Source organism: Rana temporaria, chromosome 4 (genome assembly GCF_905171775.1).
Source record: "Rana temporaria chromosome 4, aRanTem1.1, whole genome shotgun sequence".
In the NCBI taxonomy this organism is placed as follows: domain Eukaryota; kingdom Metazoa; phylum Chordata; class Amphibia; order Anura; family Ranidae; genus Rana; species Rana temporaria.
Genome location: NC_053492.1, coordinates 423591456 through 423614736, shown reverse-complemented (window position 1 = coordinate 423614736; position 23281 = coordinate 423591456). Strand labels below are relative to the sequence as shown.

Here is a 23281-nt window from a genome sequence, read left to right as displayed (position 1 = left end):
ATGGAGAGGGAGGATGATTGACGGCCGGCCCTGGCACGTCACTCTCCCCGAAGACAGCCGGAGTAGGTCTCGGCTCTTCACGGCGCCTGCGCACAGGCTATGCGCAGGCGCCGTGAAGAGCCAAGCCTATTCCGGCTATTTCCGGAGAAGCGTGACGCGCCAGAGCCGGCCGTCAATCATCCTCCGTCTCCATAGGCACGCCCATTCCCCGGTATCTTCGATGTACGAGTACAAGGTGAGTACGGGGGTAAAAAAATCGGGACAGGCATACTGTAGCTCGCGCTACAATGCCTGATTTTATGGTAGAAGAAAAAAAAAATTTTTTTTTTGCGTTCATAGGGTGAACCCCCGCTTTAAAGGAAACCTGTCATCATAGAAATACAGTAAAGCCTCGGATTGCGAGCATAATTTGTTCCAGAAACATGCTTGTAATCCAAAGCACTTGTATATCAAAGCAAATTTTCCCATAAGAAATAATGGAAACTCAAGTAATTTTATCCACAACCATTTATTCATAAGTCCTTCAATTTATAGTCCATATAAATATTATAGCAATGTGACCAGGTTGTGTAACCATAAAATGTCCATCCACAAGGGGATTAGAAGCAAAATCCAGCAGGAGCTACACAGTATGAAAGAGAAGAGAGACGCCTCTAAGTGTAGCAATATGGTTACATTTAATGAAGGTACATCATTTAGAAACTCACATGGTTGATGATTAAAAGAGGCACATCTAAGTATGCAGGCATCCGGGGTAAAGCGATCCACATAGACAGTCATCCTCACCACCGGCTCTCACCGCTGTCAGTCTGCAATCGTGACCGGGAAGACTACCCTGCAGTAGAGCGATCTGAAAGCGAGGCTTGAACTGCCCGTGGAAGGGACGACATCAATGGCGGTGAGGAGAATGGTCTAAGTGGACAGCTTTACCCCGGATGCCTGCATACTTAGATGTGCCCGCTTTAATCATCAACCATGTGAGTTTCTAAATGTTGTACCTTCATTAAATGTAACCATATTGCTACATTTAGAGGCTCCTCTCTTCTATTTTATACTCAGTTGTGACATGACGCTACTTTTATATCAAGACATCGCTTGAATATCAAGGCAAAATGTATTAAAATATTTGCTTGTCTTGCAAAATGCTCTCAAACCAAGTTACTATCAAACCAAGGTTTTACTGTATGTGGGATGCTATGATGTGATCTCTACTTCTGGACACCATTGTTGTAAAATGAAGATTAAACTGTGATTTACCACCACAGGAGACGTTTCAGGGGCACTGAGGACCCCTTCCTCAGGCAGCAGGGATTAGTGAACACAACAAGAAAAGTTAAATACCCAGCCTGAGTAATCCTTACAGCGGATTGGTCAGGCTGGGTATTTAAACGCTGTTATGATTACCTGTCACTGCTGCTTGAAACATCACCACACACATTTTGTGGTGACAAATAAATGGTTAATCTTCATTTGCTACAGCAGTGTGCTGGTGATAATTTGTCTGATTTTTGACACCTGCCAATTCTCCTCAGCAACCGCCTTCATCAAAGTTTTATAGCTAAAAGGGATTGCAATGACTCTTATGCCGCGTACACACCATCACTTTATGGGATGAAAAAAAACGACGTTTTGAAAAACGTCAATTAAAATGACCGTGTGTGGGGGAAAACGTTGTTTTATGTCTTGTGAAAAACGACAAAAAAAAACCCGCGCATGCTCAGAAGCAAGTTATGAAGCCAACTTCAATGGAAAAGAGTGCTGAACGTAACCGCGCTTTGCTAGAGCATTTTGAAAAAAGGATGGTGTGTAGGCAACGTCGTTTTTGAAAATGAAGTTTCAAAAACGTTGTTTTATTTCATGATTTAAAACGTCGTTTTTTTTCATCACATAAAGTGATGGTGTGTACGCGGCATAAGGCCCCTTTCACATTGAGGAGTTTTTTAGGCGGCACAGCGCTAAAAATAGCGCTGCTATCCCGCCTGAAAAACTCCTTCACTGCAGACTCAATGTGAAAGCCCGAGGCCTTTCACACTGAGGCAATAGGCTGGCGGGAGAGGAGCGGCGTGTATACCGCTCCTTCACCGCTCCTTCCCATTGAAAACAATGGGAAACCGCGGCAATACCGCCCGCAATGCGCCTCTATAGAGGCGCATCGCGGGCGATATTAACCCTTTATCGGCCGCTAGCGGGGGTTAATACATATACCGCTACATACCGCTAGCAGCTGATTCCCGCGGCAATCCCGGCGGTATAGCACCGCTATTTTTAGCGGCGTTATACCGCCACCGCGGCTCCCGCCCCAGTCTGAAAGGGGCCTTAGGAAATCTTTAGTTCTCCCTCTGACTCTCATACTGTCTCATGGGCGTCAATACTTTCTCATGGGCTTTGAGTCACTGAGCCAGAACTAGTATGCAGATAAGAATGTGTGGCTTCTTTGAATAACATACACACCAGTCAGTAATTCAGAAATTAGAGGCTCACTATACAGTGGGGAAAATAATGATTTGATCCCCTGCTCAGTTGGCCCACTTACAAAGAAATTAAGGATCTATCAGTTTTATCATAGGTGTATTTGAAAGACAGAATATCAACCAAAAATCCAGTAAAAAAAAAAAAAAACATAAAACAAATGTTATAAATTAAGTTGCAGTTCAGTGAGTAAAATAAGTATTTGACCCCCATGCAAAAGATGACAGATAGGCGTCACGGATGGGCACAGATAGGCGTCACGGATGGGCACAGGTAGGAGGCACGGATGGGCGGCATGGATGGGCACGGATAGGCGGCATGGATGGGCACTGATAGGCAGCATAGATGGGCACTTTAATGTGTTGCACTAATGTATGTGTTGTACTAAAGGATGCCAATCCGTGCCAAACAATGCCTGGCAATCAGTGATGCCCATTGTGGGCACTGATTGGCATCCATTGTGGGCACTGATTGGCATTCTTTTTTTGTGTTTGTCCTCCCTGGTGGTCTAGGTGGGCATCCCTGGTGGCATCTGTGGTGGGCATCCCTGGTGGTCCAGTGGGGGGGGGCTGCGCTGATAATCGATCAGCGCTAACCCCCCCTGTCAGAGGAGTGTTGATGTCAGACTGACACCCTGCAACAACGATTGCCGCGATGCGTGCCCCCGGAGGCGCGCAGCGGCTCAATATCCTGAGGACGTCATATGACGTCCATTAAGGATATTGAAACCACCCGTCATTGGTGGGCGGCAAGTGGTTAATATGCTTCTTCTTGGCCCACTCCTTTGTTGCCTTGGCAGTATTGTCATGCTGGAAGACCCATCTACGACTTCAGTGTTCTGCTGACGGAAGAATGTTCTCAGTAAAGATTTTACAATACATTGCCCTGTCCATTGGCCCCTCAATGTGGAAAAGTCGGCCTGTACCTTTAGCAGAGAAAAAAAAACCCAAAGCATAATGTTTCCACCTCTGTGCTTGACTGTAGGGATGGTGTTCTTACAGTCATAGTCAGCTGTTTTCTTCCTCCAAACATGGCGAGTCCCCCTTCTCAAGAAGGCACATGTACAGTCATATCAATGGACATCTAAATGATTCAGAGAAGGATTGGTAGAAAGTGTTGAGGTCAGATGAGACCATAATTTAGCTCTTTGGCGTTAACTAAACTCACTGTGTTTGGAGGATGAAAAATGCTGACCATGGCCATATGAGCACCATGCCTACAGTCAAGCACGAAGGTGGAAACGTGATGCTTTTGGTGCTGTTTCTCTGCTAAGGGTACAGGCCAACTGAGAAGCTAATGGACGGGGCCATGTATTGTAAAATCTTGGATGGGAACCTTCAGCCAGAACACTGAAGATGGGCCATGGATGGGTCTTCCAGCATGACAATGACCCAAAACATATCGCCAAGGCACCAAAGGAGTGGCTCAAGAAGAAGCACATTAGGAGTGGCCTAGTCAGTCACCAGACCTTAATCTTATAGAAAATTTACAGAGGGTGCTGAAACTTCAAGTTGCCAAGTGACAGCCAAGAAACCTTAAGGATTTAGCAAAGATCTGTAAAGAAGAGTGGACCAAAATCCCTCCTGAGATGTGCGCAAACCTGATCACCATCTACAAGAAACGTCTTACCTCTGTGTTGCCAACAAGGGTTTCTCCACCAAGTACTAAGTCATGTTTTGCTTGGGAATCAAGTACTTATTTTACTCACTGAACTGCAACTCAATTTATAACATTTGTATCCTGTTTTTGTGCATTTTTGGTTGATTTTCTGTCTCTATAATTTTTTTATTATAGGTGTATTTTAAATGATAGACTCATTATTTTTTTTGTAAGTGGGCAAACTTACAAAATCTGCAGGGGATCAAATAATTATTTTCCCCACTGTATGTCTGTCAGGAATTAGCATTTCCGAAGGAGGTCAGCAGTGACAGTTCTGTTTCTGTTATGACTGGTACTCTTGAAATCACCTTCATGTAACAGCATGCCAATACAAATGGCAATATTGCCATCTGCTGGCCAATTTATTTTCTATTTACTATATCTACCTGCACCTTGATTGTCTACTACATTTGTATCACTCTACTTCTCCTATTCGCCCTCGTTCACATTGGAACAACTTGTCATGTGATTTGACAGGTCAAATCAAATCATCTGACAAGTCGCACCCTATTGCCAGCAATCGCACTGTTTTCAAATCGGTGCGCCGTCAACTTTGCGTTGCCACATCGATTTGAAAACATAGTTCTTGCACTACTTTTGGCGATTTTCGGGTGCAAGTTGCATAGACATCTGTGCATGAAGCCGCACAGATGTCTTCCATGTCGCTCCCGAAGTCGCACTGACATGCGGCTTTGAAATCGTGTGTTTTCAGATGAAGTTTGCTTTCAAAGCCGCTGTCAATGTGAATAAAAGGCCGTTAGGTGGATCCCAACAATATGGTCGGGATCCTTCATGAGCTTGCAGCATCTCTGCTTTGTAAGATGGCAATGGGCAATAGCCCACTATAGCTGACTCTGATTGACATGACATTTTTTAAAGGAGTTGTAAAGGTTTGTTTTTTATTTTGTAAATAGGTTCCTTTAAGCTTGTGCTTTGTTGGTTCACTTACCTTTTCCTTCGATTTCCCTTCTAAGAGTTTTTTTTTTTTTTTGTTTTCTTTGTTTGAATTTCTCACTTCCTGTTCCTCCTCAGTAAGCTGTTCTGGCTGACTAACCCCCAGCCAGAACGACTCGGATGATGGGGGCAAGCTTACAGCACACAAACACACAACATGTATTTTATAAGCTGTTATGACTTTATAATATTGTGATCTTTGAGGATGAATTACTTCACAGTACAAGCAGCTAAAGAGGCCAGGGATGACTTGTTTAAGATTATGTAATTTTTTTTAATAAATAAATAAAATGCCTAGTCTGGGCTTGGGTACACTGTAAGTGCCACTCTCCCTGGCAACACATATTCACCTTCTCTGCTCTATTTGGCCACTAGTAGCAGAGTAAGCTCTGTGTAAGATCTTAGTTGTGATGTGGAGCTTACATAAGTCTCTCTCCCTGCTTCCATGTGACAATGCTGGGTGCATGGGCAGCCAATCATCAAGCATCAGCATGTGAGTAAAGGGAGCGAGTCACATGATCCCCCATACCTGGATGCATTGTATACTTTTCTTTCTCTTCATTCTGAGCAGCCAAACTTTGTGGCATGGAGCAAAGATGAGATGAGATCAGCATATGCAGAAAGAATGGGTCGCAATCAGTGGCGGCTGGTGCTCCAAATTTTTTGGGGGGGGCGCAAACGGAAAAAAAAAATTTGCAGCCTCACTGTGCCTATTAAATGCAGCCACTGTGCCATCAATTGTCACCACTGTGCCATGCCATCAAACGCAGTCGCTGTGCCATCAATTGTCACCACTGTGCCATGCCATCAAACGCAGCCGCTGTGCCATCAATTGTCACCACTGTGCCATGCCATCAAACGCAGCCGCTGTGCCATCAATTGTCACCACTGTGCCATGCCATCAAACGCAGCCGCTGTGCCATCAATTGTCACCACTGTGCCATGCCATCAAACGCAGCCGCTGTGCCATCAATTGTCACCACTGTGCCATGCCATCAAACGCTGCCACTGTGCCAATTGTCATATGGGTCTCTCCTAAAATAGGGGATTATCTAAACCTCAAATGGTTAAAAAAATGATTCTCTGTCCTCTTTGTCGCCTCTGTGCCCATTATTGCCCCTTTCCCTGTAAAATGCACTTACCTGAAGCTTCCATGTCCTCCCTCGATGTCTTCCTCCGCCTTGGTGGCGCTTCAGCCAATCAGGTTCCTGATTACCAGAATCCGGGAACCTGATTGGCTGAAACGGCCGTCAGTTTTATCAAAGGAATGCAGGGGGGCTGCGTTCCGAGGATAGACATCCAAGAGCCGGAGGGCTGTACTTGGAAAGCCTATCAGAGCCGTTGGCTCTGATTGGCAGTTCCGCTCAGCCAACCAGCTGCCGTTATTCAGGTAACCGGCGCCCTGTGTCCGGTTATCTGAATAGACCAGGCAGCTGGCAACCAACAATAACATACATTCGTGCAATACAATGCATGAATGTATGTCCCTATGGACGGGCCGCCACTGGTGGCAATTAAGTGAACCTGTTACTGCATGGGCATTGCTCAGGTTTACCATAAGGATCAAAGTTAGGTTTAGGGATTGAGTTAGGGTTAGAGATTCGGAGTTGAGATTTTGTATATAGGCACACAATTTAGAGTTAGGGGTTCAGTTGAGGTTTTAGGGTAAATACATCTTTTGATTTTCAGATATAATTAAGATGAAGCCCAGAGTGGGAACCTCCAAAAAGTCTATTCTCCTGTACCATTATATTGGTATATTACCCGGATCATCCTAAACTGACAAGAAGAATAAAAAACATTGTGTAAATCAAGAGAACTTGATTTTTCCAGTAATAACAGTTTGGGATTGTGTTTGCAGGTTATGACCCTCTGGTGAATTCCGCTCTACTGACTGTTCTCCATCAGGAGATTGATCGGTTTAATCATCTACTGTCAGTCATGCACAGCTCACTCAATGCTCTGCAGCAGGCTGTGCGGGGAGAAATTATACTGAATAAAGTCCTGGAGGAGCTCTATAACTCCCTGGGCAACCTCAAGGTGCCTGAGCTGTGGCAGGTAAGTGCAAGCAGATTCATCCAGCTTGGTTTTTACAATGTGCAAACTCACCAAAGAGGTTTTATTTAAAGCGGTTGTATAGTCAAAAACATGCACAAGGGAGACTTCTTTCCGGCAAGGTCCGACGTCTGCTGGGCCTTAAGCCGAGAATCCTCTGTGTGCATGCGCTGCTGCATTCAGCGGCTCATTGCAAGGGGAATATATTTTTTTTACCTACAGGTAAGCCTTATTATAGGCTTACCTGTAGGTAAAAGTAAAAAAAAAAGACTATACAACTGCTTTAAAGCATATTTCTGGGTAAAGGAAAAAAATATTGAGTGCAATGCTGCAACACATTCATACTTCCCAATGTTTAGTCTTATATATGCTTCAAGTACAGAAAACAAAAACTGCTGATCCTCTCAAAAATCCAGTGAGCTAGTATAGCAAGCTGACAATGCTGCCTCTGCTACTGTGAAAGTCCGAACTGGACTACAAAACTCCACCTAAACCCAAAATAATGCTGATGCCTTGACTCTCAATATGTGTATAAAAAGGGCTTGAGAGAGGTAGTTCTAGGGGTGTGCCTACAACAGTAGGAACAGAACCACCAGCAGCACCCCCTTTAAGAATGTTACAAGGCTGGTGATGATATCAAGAGGGTGTAAAAAACAATGATTTCTCTCTACAGGAAAATAAAAAAAAATGCTGGTACATGCTGAGGCTTAGGGGTTAATTTGGGCCATATCTATATATATTCTTTAAAAAGTGTCTATGTTCTCAGTTGCTGATGATAAGGATTCACATACTGTAGATAGCAGCGAACTATATTCTAAGGGCAACGGCGTTTGAGATAACTTTGTTCCGCTGGTTAAACCATGCCATTAGCTTAGTATGTCTCTTACATGCATAGGATCAGTGGTGTAGTGGGGGAGGGCAGCCGGGGAGGTCGTCCTGGGTGAAAAATTAGCAGGGCATAGAAATTAGTCCCACGCCGTTACAAGTGTGCTGGGTACGATGCCTCATCTGACTGCCACTGATAGCGTTTATATAGAGCAGTGGCTGCCAGCGCCCTTAACAATCAGTTGGTTGTCAAAGAGTGTGCCGGAAAACTGTCTGTCACGTCCTTAAAAATGGATACGTCATCAGCTGTCAGCGGGGTTCTCCCCTGACACCTGAATGTAAATAAAATAATTGCCGTCAATGAAGGCTTCAGAAAAAAAAACAGCATGGGGGTCCCCGCCCAATCCATACCCAGACCCTTATCCAAGCATGCAGTCTATCAACATGGAAACAAGGTGCTTTTGGGGGGGAGGCCCCCTATGTTTAGGGCATGTGGCCTGGTAAGGTTCAGGAGGGGGGCACTCACTCGCCCCCCCCCCCGTACTGGCCTGCCAGGCTGTATGCTCGGATAAGGGTCTGGTATGGATTTTGGCGGTGGGACCCCTACATATTTTTATTTATTTTTTTACAATTTTTTGACGTGGAGTTCCCCTCAAAATCCATACCAGACCTGGGGGCCTGGTATGGATTTTGGGAGGCATGCTGTTTTTTATTATAATGCTAATATAAAAAAAAATTATCAAGCGTTTTTTCTAGAGGTTTTGGAGCTGCTAGTGGGCATGAAGCCTAAAAGTCCACACGTTAGGGGGTGCTAATTACTTGCCTTACGTCACTGTATGGGATAGTAGGTGATTAGGGAAGGGATTTTTAAACATTATTATAATTCTATAATCTATTTGAATGTTAAAACAAATGTGTATTATTTATTGTGTTTCAGCGGTGCTCATACGAATCTTGTAAACTACTTGGCTCCTGGGTAGATGATCTTGTACAGAGAATTGAGTTTTTCTCCACATGGTCCAGTCATGTGATTCATTGTGTACAGGAGAGGTGAGAGACTTCAAATGGCGGCCCCCAAAACCTATGATGAATGTCCTCTATTATTGAATCCAGCGGGGCGCTGTCATTGGCTAGGCCAAGATGACGTCACTCCCACGTACGCGTGGGATTTCCATCAGCTTCGGCATTGCCAAATTTGTGCAGTGAGCACAAAGCACAGGCAGGCAAGTAGCTTTAATACAGAAGAGACAAAGCATGTCTCTGCTGCATTAAAAATCCTGCCTGTCCGCCCATTTTCATTTTCTAGCCTAAAGTTCCACTTTAGATAAATTGTACTATGTTATTTTCAGGTTTGGTCAGCAGCTGGGGATGAAAGAGACATTCAAACACTCCAGGCCAAATTCATCCCAAACTTCTGACACTCTTCCGGAGAATGGGTCACACCTCACAGGGGAGCCGTACAACTACTGGATTCCTGCGTTCTTCTTCCCCCAAGGTAGGCAAGTGGCTGAATTCAAAAATATCATTTAACTAGAAAGTCATTTTACCTTTTCTACTGGCTCATTGCACCGTTTTGTACAATGTTTTCCTGGCAAAGGCAGAGAATACTTTGTTACTTAATCCACTTGTATGTTGTTTTTGTAATCTTCATACAGAATTATTTTGTTTAAAAAAAAAAATCCCTGTGAAATATAAACACCAGTGGGTGGCTCATGTCCCTTTGTAGATAAACTATCACTTTCAGGTAGATTGACACATTAATAGCATATCAATTAAAAATAATAAAATAAGGCTCCATCTCCAATTTTATTGGTGCTCGCTGTTCTTTGTGTGGTTTTTTACTGCCTACTCCTGGATGGCGACGGTGTGTTAGCGCTTTCATTAGGAACACTTCCTGTAGTGTACTGAAAGCGTGACTTGTATTGTATTACCCTTTGGAATAGACATCTGAACGTTATCTCTGTTATGTTATTTGGGTACACCTTGCTAGTACCAGGTTGGACCCCCCTCAGAACTGCCTTAATTCTTTGTGGCATGGATCCAACAAGGTGTTGGGAACATTCCTCAGAGATCTTGTTCCATAGTGACATGATAGCATTACGCAGTTGCTGCAAATCTCCCTTGTGACTGCGGAGGCCATTGGAGTACAGTGACCTCATTGTCAAGTTCAAGAAACCAGTGGTGAGATGATTTGCATTATCCGCTGGAAGGAGCCATCAGAAGATGGGTACACTGTAGTCATAAAGAGATGGACATGGTCAGTAGCAATACTCAGGTAGGGTGTGGCGTTTAAATTGTGCTCAATTGGTACTAAGGGGCCCAAAGTGTGCCAAGAAAATATCCCCCACACCATTACACCATCAGCCTGAACCGTTGATACAAGGCAGGATGGATCCATGCTTTCATGGTTATGCCAAATTCTGACCCTACCATCTGAATATTGCAGGTAAAATCAAGACTCATCAAATCAAACCACGTTTTTTCCAATCTTCTATTGTCCAATTTTGTTGAGCCTGTGTGAATTGTAGCCTCAGTTTCCTGTTCTTAACAGATAGGAGTGGCACCCGGTGAGGTCTTCTGCTGCTTTAGCCCATCAGCTTCGATGTGTTGTGCATTCAGAGATGGTATTCTGCATACCTCGGTTGTAACGAGTGGTTATTTGAGTTACTGTTGCCTTTCTAGCATCTCGAACCAGGCTGCCCATTCTCCTCTGACATCAACAAGACATTTTCGTCCACTCAACTTTCGTTCGCTGAATATTTTCTATTTTTTGGACCATTCTCTGTAAACCCTAGAGATGGTTGTGTGTGAAAATCCCAGCAGATCAGCATTTTTTTTTTAAAACACTCAGACCAGCCTGTTTGATACCAACAACCATTACATATTCAGTGCCTTGCAAAAGTATTCACCCACCTTGGCTTTTTACCTATTTTTTTACATTACAGACTTTAGTTCATTGATTTTTTTTTTTAACCTGAATTATATGTGATGGATCAGAACACAATAGTCTAAGTCCATGAAGTAAAATTAGAAAAATATATAAATAAAGCTATTTTTCAGAAATAAAAAAATTGATAATTGGCATGTGCGGATGTATTCACCCCCTATGTTATGAAACCCATATAAAGCTCTGGTGCAACCAATTACCTTCAGAAGTCACATAATTAGTGAAATGATGCCCACCTGTGTGCAATCTAAGTGTCACATGATCTGTCATTACATATACACACCTTTTTGAAAGGCCCCAGAGGCTGCAACACCTAAGCAAGAGGCACCACTAACCAAACACTGCCATGAAGACCAAGGAACTCTCCAAACAAGTAAGAGACAATGTTGTTGAGAAGTACAAGTCAGGGTTCGGTTATAAAAAATATCCAAATCTTTGATGATCCCTAGGAGCACCATCAAATCTATCATAACCAAATGGAAAGAACATGGCACAACAGCAAACCTACCAAGAGACGGTCGCACACCAAAACTCACGGACCGGGCAAGGAGGGCATTAATCAGAGAGGCAGCACAGAGACCTAATGTAAACCTGGAGGAGCTGCAGAGTTCCACAGCAGAGACTAGAGTATCTGCCATAAAGCCCAGCTCTATGGAGCGTACGGCTTATTGTCGTCCTATGTACAGAGTGGCCAGAAGAAATCCATTCCTTTCAGCAAAAAACAAAATTGCACATTTTGAGTTTGCCTAAAGGCATGTGGGAGATTCCCAAAATGTATGGAGGAAGGTGCTCTGGTCTTAGGAGACAAAAATTTTACTTTTTGGCCAAAGAAAACGCTGTCTGGCAAAATCCAACACATGACATCACCCCAAAAACACCATCCCCACTGTGAAACATGGTGATGGCAGCATCACGCTGTGGGGATGTTTTTCAGCAGTCGGACCGGGAAACTTGTCAGAGTCGAGGGAAAGCTGGATGGTGCTAAATACAGGGATATTCTTGAGTAAAACCTGTACCACTCTGTGTGTGATTTGAGGCTAGGACGGAGGTTCACATTCCAGCAGGACAATGACCCCAAACACACTGCTAACGCAAAACTTGAGTGGTTTAAGGGGAAACGTGTAAATGTGTTGGAATGGCCTAGTCAAAGCCCAGACCTCAATGGAAAATAATTGCTTAAACTTAAAGATTGCTGTTCACAAGTGCAAACCATCCAACTTGAAGGGAGCAGTTTTGCCAGGAGAAATGGGCAAAAATTCCAGTGGTAAGCTCATAGAGACTTATCCAAAGTGACTTGGAGCTGTGATAGCCGGCTTTACAAAGTATTGACTTTAAGGGGGTGAATAGTTATGCACATTGACTTTTTCTGTTATTTTGTCCCATTTGTTATTTGCTTCGCAATAAAAAAAAAAATCTTCAAAGTTCTGGGCATGTTCTGTAAATTAAATGATGCAAATCCTCAAACAATCCATATTAATTCCAGGTTGAGGCAAAGAGCACGAAAAATGCTTGGGGGGGTTGGAGGGAATACTTTTACAAGGCACTGTAAATCCCCTTTGTGATGTTCGGTTTGAACTTCAGCAAGTCATCTTCACTCCATCCAGATGCCTAAATGCATTGAGTTTCTGTCATGTGATTGGCTGATTAACAATTTGTGTTACCAAGCAATTGAATAGGTATACCTAATTAAAGTGGAGTTCCACCCATAAATATAACATTACATCAGTAGTTTTAAAAAATGTCAGTCCTTTAAGAAAAAATATTTTTTTTTTAGATGCCTTCAAAGTGTTGTTGCTAGGCAGAATAGTTAATCTTCCCACTTCCTGCACCTAGGTGCTTAAGCTTCCTAACCTACACCGCACAGACTCCTGGGAATGTAGTGGGTGTAACTTCCCAGGAGTCTGTGCACTCCCCAGTCTCGAAGAATCATGTGACTTGGACAGTACAGGTGCTGAAACCTGATCTGAAACCTATTACACTGCTTGTGCAGCACTGAGCATGTGTGAGATCTGCAAGGCTGAAATCCAGGAAGTCATACAGTCTGGCTTCATGATGCCCACACTCAAGATGGCCCCAGTCAATTTCTATTTTATAAAGTGTCTAAATGCTGTAACAACCTAACAAAACGGACCTTAGTTTACAGACTAACTTTACTAGAATACATTAAACTTGTGTATTACAGGGCTATTTATATTTAAAAAGTGAAATTGTGGCCGGAACTCCGCTTTAAGTGTCCGGTGTCTCTCAGTACCATTATTCCCAATTTTATACTCACTATGCTTTATTTTCCTCAGGATTCCTGACAGCTGTGTTACAAAATTATGCCCGAAAAAGAAGTCTATCAGTGGACTCGCTCACCTTTAAACACCATGTGCAGCCTGTTGCGACTGTTCCCAATCTGGATACAAACAGAATCGCCGAAATAGCTTTTAATGTAAGTAGACTTTAGACCAACGAATTTCCCTGCATGTCCCCTCCTAATGTCACCCGTACAGAAAGGTGAAGCCGTTTACTATTAGCACCTGGTGCAGCTCTAAACTAATTAAAACATCTGATATCTATAATGCATATTTTCTGTGATATTGAAGTACAACTATAGGCAAAATCTTTTTCAATTTGCATTGTAAGGGAGGGTTATAATCCTTGTCAGATTATATAAATATATATTTTTTGTATTTATTCCCCCCCCCCCATCTGTGTTCCCATTGTTGAGATTTTCCTTCACTTCCTGTTCTGTAGCCAAACAGGAAGTGATAGGAAATCCCTACAAATTCCTTGGGGACCCCCAAGTCACTAGAATTAGTGTCCCCATTGGAAGATTTCCCCTCTATTACTTTTCTGGGAACAACCCAAAATTCAGGATTTGTTTTTACTTTAACCACTTGCCGCCCGCCCTATTACAAAATGACGGCGGTAGAGTGGTTTCAATAGCCTGACTGGACATCATGACTTCCTCAGGATGTTGGGGCGCGCATTGCAGCGATCGTTGTTGCAGGGTGTCAGTCTGACACCCCGCAACACCAATCTAGGTAAAGAGTCTCTGACGGAGACTCTACCACGTGATCAGCCGTGTCCAATCACGGCTGATCACGATGTAAACAAGGAGAGCCGGTTATCGGCTTTTCCTCACTCGCGTCTGTCAGACACGAGTAGAGGAGAGCCGATCGGCTGCTCCTCTGACAGGGGAGGTTTGTGCTGATCGATTATCAGCACAGCCCCCCCGAGGATGCCCCACACTAGACCACCAGGGATACCCACCACCAGCTATGCCACCAGGGATGCCAATCAGTGACCACAATAGGCATCACTGATTGGCAGGCATTGTTTGGCACCCATAAGTAAAATACAGTACATCCGTGCCACCTATCAGTGCCCATCCATGCCGCCCATCAGTGCTGTATATTAGTGCCCATCAATTCCACCTCATCGGTGCCCATCTGTGCCGCCTATCAGTGCTGCATTTTAGTGCCCATCAATTCCACCTCATCGGTGCCCATCAGTGCCGCCCCATCAGTGAAGGAGAAAACATATTTACAAAGTTTTGCAACGGAAACAATAAAAAAAAGCATTTGTTTTTCAAAATTTTCGGTCTTCATTTTTTTTGCAGAAAATAAAAATCTCAGAGGTGATCAACCACCACCAAGAGAAAGCTCCATTTGTGGAAACAAAATGATACAAATTTAGTTTGGGTACAGTGTAGCATGACCGCGCAATTGTCATTCAAAGTGCAACAGCACTGAAAGCTGAAAATTGGTCTGGGCAGGAGGGTGTATAAGTGCCTGGTATGGAAGTGGTCAACGACAATGGTGAACAGGACTTTTTTTTACTATTCAGTTATGAAGGTTTTAGTGCGATGTGTCCCTTTATGCAAGGAGGTAAAAGTGTGAAATACATAAAAAAAAACAACGTTTTCAAACTTTTATTAACAGAAGTAGACAAGAAAGAATTTAAATGTGGAAATGAATATGATTTTAACCACTTGCCAACAGCAATTTGTTCATATATATGTTGCATTTTGCAAGTGATTTACTGGAATTATGGCTGAAGATGGCCATAACCCCGGTATTTATTTATTTTCTTTCAGCCAGCGGCTGGCTCTCTTGAAAGTGTTCCAAGCGGTTTGTGATGCTTTTTAGAATCGGCAGGAGAAAAACTTCCAGTTCCTGGAACAAAATCAAGTTGGGTTGAGTGCTGCTCAGCCATTCACAGGAGGCTTTGTATTTTATGAATGAATACAAGATTTCCTCTATACTCCAGCCCAGCAATCCAAGTATAATCAGATCAGGCTAGACCAGGGATCAAGAATGTGTCACGCATCTGTGACAGATTTTATTTCTGAATCCTCCAGGGTAGCAAATGCACTTGTGGGGACTGACTGATGAATAAGCAGGAGCTCCAGACGCCAGTTCCAGAAAGTCTACTAAATCAGTTTTTAGGGACAGGGCAATTGCAGACAAAACAGAATAAAGTGGGGCATGCTGCTTATCCTACAGATTGGCAGTGCCCAGTCCTTCTGTTGGAGGCAGTATTATGCCAAAGGAGTAGGCTTCGGTGTCCTTCAATGGACATTTTTCCAGGTCCCTCCAGAGGCATGCAAATCCTAAATGCTCTGCAGCACCATCTGACTCCTCAGTATCCTACAACTACAGCTCTGGAAGGTGGAACCTTACTGCTCTGGGCTAACAGAAAGGTTTCAATGACATCTGGTATCATTCAACCCAGTAGAGGACCAGCGCTGCATCAGCAAGAAAGTGTGTTAGTGGGGGGACAGCACCACAGAGGAGGCGAGTACAACAGCCAGAGCTACTTTTTATTATGGAATGTAGAATTGCCCCCCCCCCCCCCCAATGATGGGTTTAAGCATCAGAACCCCCAATTCCCCACTTTACAATCTGTGCCTTCTGCAGGGCTTGCATCCACCTGAACATGGCGTCCTGGTATTCGGCCTCTTTCTGGACAGTGCTCGGTGGAGCCATGATACACAAGTCTTGGAGGAGTGTGAACATCAGCAAAGATTTTACCCACTGCCACAAATCCATTTCATCCCACACATGGTAAGCAGGACTGTGCAGTATTTTTCTGTGAAAGGTCAACACTGCACTCTGTTCATGGTACCTTTTATTCTATTTTTTTTAATCCAAAAGTTCAGTATTATGATTTTTTTTTTTTTTAATAATCTACAGATTGAACTGGAGATTGCAAGCAGCTGCACCGATGAACACAACACAGCCTTCACTTATGAATGTCCATTATACAGAACACCACTGCGTGCTGGAACTTTATCTTCAACAGGACATTCCACCAATTACGTAACATCTGTGAATATACCAACAGTGGTCAGAGCCGAGCACTGGATACAAAGAGGGGTGGCCATGCTCTGCCAAATAACTGAATGACCGTTATCCTTTACTGGTGTACCTTTTACTTTGAGCACATGTCTGGGGGTTTCCCTCAAAAATGTAACAGTGGTCTTGGTGGAGGGCAATTTCTACACCCTGTCACTATTCATATCCACTATTAAGGTGGTCATCTGGTTGGCATCTATGAAGCAATGGGGGGGGGGTAACCCAGGCCAGCCAACACAACCTTTAAGAGCCCTTACACACTGAGCAGCGTTAGCAGTAAAGCACCGCTAGTTTTACAGCTTTATCGCTGTTTTAGCAGCGCTATTCGGCCGCTTTTAACCCCCGCTAGTGGCCAACGGGGTAACCGTGCCCATCAGCACAGTGCCCCAGTGTGAAAGCACTTAGGCTTTCATATTGGGATGGCAGGGGAGGCATTTTTCAGGTGCTATTTTTAGCCCTTTAGCACCAGAAAAACACCTAAGTGTAAAAGGGGTCTAAGTGAAACATTAGATTACTCTGGATTGTCCCCTACAATTTCCCATAATAACCTGTTAACTATTTACACTAGCAATGCTGTGCAAAAATATGATATTGAAGTAAAAATGTATGGCTTTTTAATTCATAAACTAAACTGCATCATCTACCACACCACCATTGTGTTTCATTTGTCACTTGCTGAATCTTTAAAAATGGCAAAGCCATTGCCAAATGCCCACTATCCTGCCTCATACCCACACCTGCAAACACCCACCCTGAGCCCTGCCATAATACATCACATAAAGCAGTAATTACCAGGTAACACTTCTACAAAGACTGATAAAAGTCCAAACAAAATATTTATTAAAACATTTTATCGTACATTTTGTAAGAAATATAATGCTTAGAACAATTGAATGGTTTATGTGAATATGTGCAAGACAAAAAAAAAAAATGCAAAAATAGAAGCATATATATCTGAATACAAAAAACACGACTATGATACACAATGTATTCACATGTTACAAAAAACACACTTCAATATGCAGACAGCGGATAAAGCAAATATTAAAAGTCCATTCACATCTGTGCTGCATTGGTAAACACATGGTTAACACATGGTTAACACGTGATGCAATGGGGTAGCCAATATCTACACAACACTGGCAAAAAAAAGATATTCACCATTTTTTATGATCAACACCATCCTTTGTGTTGTGGTGGGCAGCAGTGCGGGCGAGTCAGGGTACCCTTCAAAATAAATGGCACCAAGTTATGTGCATTACCGTTTGAAAAGATGTGAATGGACATTAATTGAGTATTCCATGATTGCAACAGGCAGATGATGTTCTGCTAAATGTAGGGTACTTTTGGTTGCAGAATGTATGGTCTGAGCTGCCTGGTCCAAGGTTCACAACCTCCAGGTGCACATTAGGGCATAAAAGTGGATTAGCATGTGCAAAGAGGAGAGAAAAGAGAAGCGAGGGTCTAGATCGGCCCAGTTTGCCCTCCAAATGACACACACCGACGTTCATTTACTAAAGGCAAATATACTGTGCATGGCAAATGCATTTGCTCTACATATGAGGGGAAGATCTCAAACGAGGGAGAGCTCTGCTGATTGCCATCATCCAATGAAGCAACAATGCTGTTTTTTATTTTCCTAGTTTGTGATTGGGTATTCTTTGCAGCAAGGTGAAGCCTTACCTCATTTACTAAGCTCTGGAGCAAGTGCACAGTATATTTGCCTTTAGTAAATCAGCCCCACTGTCTGTGATATCACCTACAACACCAGAGGGAAATGGAATCGCTGTGCCAACACTGCAGAGAATTTTCAGGCTCAAACTACACAATCCTCTGCAAACAAAGGAAAATAACCCTTAAAATCTAGTTTGGCAGCACCTTGTCTGCCCATGGCAGCACTGCATTTACATCTAAAAAGCGCACACCCTTCTACACTGCAGTTGGGGGTTGTGCGTAGGACTGGTGTGAGAAACAATTGTGACTTCAGAGGGTGGTCGTCACTCTAAACTGAAAACAAAATGCTGCAGAAGACATCAATGACTAGTTCACGCCTTTGTGATACATTTTGTAAACAGTCACGGCTATGCCAAGAAAGCTTTATAGCAGAGGTAGCATAAATACACACATTTTTGGATTACATCTCACATCTTATAAAATACCCATAATAAGTTATCTATTTAAAATATGGGATTTAAAAAAAAAGATTTAAAAAGTCCTGAGAAAGCGATCATTTCACAATAAAACATACAACTTCTACAAATATACAATACTTGGTTGTAAGATCACATGTTGGCATAGAAAAGGTCTTAAGCATTATTTGTATCCAACAAGCCACACAGTAAAAAAAATTAAATGAACCTCTTCCTTGGCATGTCACAGCTGTTGGTGGCGGAGGGGGGCACAATCACAGCATGGCTCCCCACAAACCACCATTTATTGTATCGTAGAACTTGTGGGAAAAAATTCTGAGCGTCTTATTTACACAATTTGCGTATTAGAGACGCAGCAACAGATCGGGTTGGTGAATAAGGTTTCACGTTTTTAACAAGCTCTTTGAGAGCTCATGAAGGCTCAGCTGGAAGCAACCACCCTGTACCTCACAAGGTGTATACTAACCCAGAGGCAGTAAGGCTGGGTTCACACTGGTGCAATGACACTGCAGATCACATGTGGTGTCTGATACAAACTGTATGCCTGAAATCGCATTACACCAAAATGGCGCAGGACTCTTAGTCCACACTGGAATCAGATCACATGAGTGCTCAGACTCATGCGATCCGTTTCCTGTCTGATTTCACAGTTCGCACTGCAATCTGATTTGGGGGTGTCATTAACTTTACATTGACACCCGCAGCAGTTTACAGAGAGCAGTGTGACCTGCCTGCGAGTGAGATGCGATACGGAAACCCGCACAGGAATCACACTGGTTCCCGTATGGCACCAGTGTGAACCAGGACTTAAGCTGAAACAATAATACCCGCCCCAGCTAAAGCATTCTTCTACAAAACTGAACATTAATGTACGGTGGATGCTGTGATATTTTTTGGTAAAGCCATGAAAAGTGAATGGCTGTATTCTCCAATTGCAAAATGGTTTTCACTGGCTCCTAAAAGGGTCCACTTGTAATAATACATCAATCACAACTTCTAGTATAAAAAAAAAAAAAAAAAGTTTTTCTATATTTACGGTAGTCGGTAGCTAAGAGGTCTGTGCTGAGTGCAGCGTTGAAGGGAATGGATAGCATTTATTCACATTACAGACATCTGCAGTGTAGTAAATGAGATGTTTAGAAGACTTGCATGGCATCTTGGTGCTGCAAACGCAGCTTAAAATACCAGCAAATGTACTGAACACATCTCAGGGCTTAGTAGTAGAGAATAGTGATTTTCTCCCATAGATTAATATATTACTTCATTTAAAGAGAAGCCCATGTGTGTCATTTTCCCAAAACACAAGTACTTGGCATCCAAGGAGAGAGCATATATACATATTCACATCTATAAAATTTATGTTCATCCATACATAATCCTTGCAAAGTTGTAATAAAACTTTTTAGATATTACTTCTTAAATGTGCCGAGGACCAACATATAGTTGGGATGGGGGCTGGAGTACATCTAAAAGCCATTTATTTTTTTCAATTTTTTTTTTTAGAATAGGGAAGGATAACGCCCCTTTTTTTTATTGCATTTGTGCCCCATTAGAGGGATCTCATGATTTCCAGTCTTGTAAACAAACCAGGAAGGGAGAGGATCTCTTTCCAATGTAATGGCGAGTCCATCTTAGATCAGTATGCTGCCCATTGATAGATTTCCCCCTTATTCCTATTCTGGTGCAAACTCTAATTTGTAGTTTTCTTTTTCAGTCCTTGTTTCACTGGTCACAGGACAATAACGAGGGTGAATCTCTAAAGAGTTTACATAACGCCCATCCCAGGTCATGTCTCCAAAAACAAGCACATTACCTTGTAGGTATCCTTAATGTGCACCCAAGCCAATCTAACGGAAAATGCAAAGCATGGGAAATACATTTACAGTAGAAAATAGCTTTCCTTGGTCAGTGGGAAATGTAAAACCCTCTGTACTGCTATAGCATACATAAAAATAACTTTAAAACATTATATACAAAATATCAAACATTTACAATAGCCTGCATGGCCAACCAGATTTCACTTGTCACCAAATCGGAGTAAAATCCAAAGATGGTAACAGTTGTGAAATCAATAGTTGCTCTGCTAGTAAATGTAAGGGACTAGGCGATATGGGACGTGCTGACAATACTTCTGCCAGTCAGGGCCGTATTTTATTTTACATTGCTGTTCCACTCTGATCACTCGGTGGATGAGAAGGGCGGTAAGGAAGAATCCATAGAAGTATGGCAAAACGCTGGTGAAACCTAGAAAGGAAGAAAAGGGGTTCAACTATTACTGGCAGTATATCATTTACAATTAGAAATACAATCTAGTTGCCAAGATCTACAAGTCTGTAGCTGCTTTAGATTCGATTTGTACAAATGCCTTCAGATTAAATCAAAATTATGTTACTTAAGGGCCCAACTAAAAAATACATTGAGACTGTATCCAATTAGACAGGCCTTGTTTTGGCAAATGTGTATGTTTAGCTTTAGGATACCCTTTAGGGCATGGGTGCCCAACCTGTGGGCCTCCAGCTGTTGGGAAACTACAAGTACCATGAGGCATTTCAAGGCTAAACAGTTACAAGCATGACTGCCAAAGGCAAAGGCATGATGGGACTTGTAGTTCCGAAAAAGCTGAAAAGCTGCAGGTTGGACACCCATGCTTTAGGGCATGCTGGGACATGCAAGTATTGGTTTGTGGAAGTGCCCAGAGTTGCCTTATACGGAAACAGAGCTTAAAGGAGAAGTTCAGGATTTTAATTTTAAAGAATCATACTTACCTAGGTGTATGCAGCATCTGTCCCATGCTGGCTGATGACCGATGGATCGCCCGGATTCTCAGAGCTCCGTGAGCAGAGAGCTGGTGACTGTCAGTCACCGGCTCTCTGCTCCCCACACTCACTTGAGTGCTGGGCTGTGGCTCCCGTGAGCAGTTTGCTGAGAGAGGCTGGGCCGGGTCCAGGCTGCTGGGGAGGATCCTGACCATATAATTATGACCTTTCACCAGCCTGGACCAGCTCTGTGACATCAGCGATCTTCAGCCCGATGTCTGCTGAAAGCATGTCACATTAGGGAAAGAACGAACTGATCCACAGAAGTACAGCCAACGTGATTCTATTCACTTCACTTTTAGTGAAGTTGTCCTTTATAGCTTCCCCATCCAGAATACTTACCCACTCCAGAGGTCCAAACTGCTGGCACAACACAGCTGCATCCAGGTCATTAATTTCAATGGCTGTCCCCTTACCCCACAGAATGACTTGTACTTCATGAGTACAAACCAGCCATAGGATTAATTGGGGCCAGGCCACATGTGAGAACTGTAGGGTTTTACTGCGACATCTTCAAGCAAAGTGTGAGGCTCCAAGCAGGGCTGGAGGCAATATTCCATTGTAAGCACATCAATGGTCAAAATGTAAACAAACGCTGCATGCTCACACCCGACCTGTGTGTCTATGGAGCCATTAATCCCTGCGAAGAGGAAGAAAATGGGAGAATAGATGCAGCTGTGCACAGCGCTGATCTCTTCTCCTTCACACGGGGCACAGGCAAGCTGAAAACGCTTTTTACCTTAATGCAAGCACTGCATTAAGGTAAAAAAACATTTTTAGGTTTAGTATTAATAACTGCCCACATTTCCACAACCAAAATGTGCTGCTCTTTTGCAGATGCGTGGGGTGCAATTCTTAATGGTACCCCCAATCATAAAATGCAGCGTTGGGTGCGTAAAACTGCATGATGGCAGTCCCTGCAGAAAACACAGATAGCAACTCGTTCAAATGAATGGGCTACTGGAGCCCATGCAAAAACAAGCCTCACCATCCAACTGGAAAACTAAAACCACAAAACACACAGGTTTTAGCTTTAGATTAACTAACAATTCTAAAATAACTTGGCAAGCAAAGTACTAACCAACCATACATACATGTAACCTGAAAACAGTGAATTACAAAATAAAGCATCTATGCTGTCCACAAGAACCAAACTTATAATATCTGAACACTGTCACACTAATACTCACCACAAGGCAAACACCAGGCCCAGGCCATTATGATATCACCCAAGTAGTTTGGGTGTCGGACCCATCCCCAAAGCCCAGACACAATCAGCTTACTGCCAGCTGAAGTTGGGATTGTTTTCAGATCTAGGGAGAGAAAAGAGAACATTTACACAGCTGCATGTAATCTGGATGAGAACAAGCACTGGATTCAGACCAATAAAAAAAACACACAGATGGGGATTTGGACTCACGTGAAAGCTTAGGGTCATCTGGATTTTGCCTGAAGGCAAACTTCTGGTTGTTTGCACGTCGAAAAAGAAAGTATCCGAGAACTAAATGAAACCAAGCATAAAACACCATAAATGCCTGACCAGGCATGGATGAATGCATAATAAATATGCCAGCTTAAAGCCTAACTCCACGTTTTAGTAAACTTTTAAAAGTTTGAATAAAGCTGGAAGTTCCCCGTCCCTCTGCCGGAACGCTACATAAAGTTTATACTGCACACACACACACAGCAACTGCTTTAGTTAGTAACATAGTTTGGACCAACTTGGAGACCATGGCCCATACAAAAGTGTCTGCCAGGACAGCATCTCAATGCTACAATCATACGAGAATTGTTTGGGGGGGGGGGGGGGGGGATTTACACCAAAAATGAAAGACAATAATTTGGGCTAATTCAGGCCCCATTTCCTGGTTGTGAACCAAGAGTTTGGTCAATGTCACTATAGCAGATATTCTACCCTCTTCAACTAGGAACAAAAAATAAGAAAAACTCGTAAAAATGTAAAGACACTGCAGTACTAGCCATTTAAAAAAAAAAAAAAAAGGCTAGAAGCCGATTAGCTCAGTCATACAATTTTCTATTCTGCATTGACTTACAACACAC

General features: G+C 43.0%; 2 protein-coding genes across 2 annotated transcripts in view; one reads left to right on the top strand and one right to left on the bottom strand.

Annotated features, from left to right (window-relative positions):
- Window positions 1–16902, top strand: part of DNAH14 (dynein axonemal heavy chain 14) — a 340790-nt gene extending 323888 nt beyond the window's left edge. Inside the window, 6 exon segments of the mRNA XM_040347836.1 lie at window positions 6944–7140; window positions 8900–9012; window positions 9312–9457; window positions 13204–13343; window positions 15817–15963; window positions 16093–16902. Coding sequence (XP_040203770.1) covers window positions 6944–7140; window positions 8900–9012; window positions 9312–9457; window positions 13204–13343; window positions 15817–15963; window positions 16093–16305 — 956 coding nt within the window. The 3' untranslated portion in view covers window positions 16306–16902.
- Window positions 16903–19425: 2523 nt separating this feature from the next.
- Window positions 19426–23281, bottom strand: part of LBR (lamin B receptor) — a 38511-nt gene continuing 34655 nt past the window's right edge. Inside the window, exons 12-14 of the mRNA XM_040351379.1 lie at window positions 22641–22721; window positions 22411–22533; window positions 19426–20648 (exon numbers count right to left, since the gene is read on the bottom strand). Coding sequence (XP_040207313.1) covers window positions 20488–20648; window positions 22411–22533; window positions 22641–22721 — 365 coding nt within the window. The 3' untranslated portion in view covers window positions 19426–20487. The remainder of the gene's footprint in view (window positions 20649–22410; window positions 22534–22640; window positions 22722–23281) is intronic.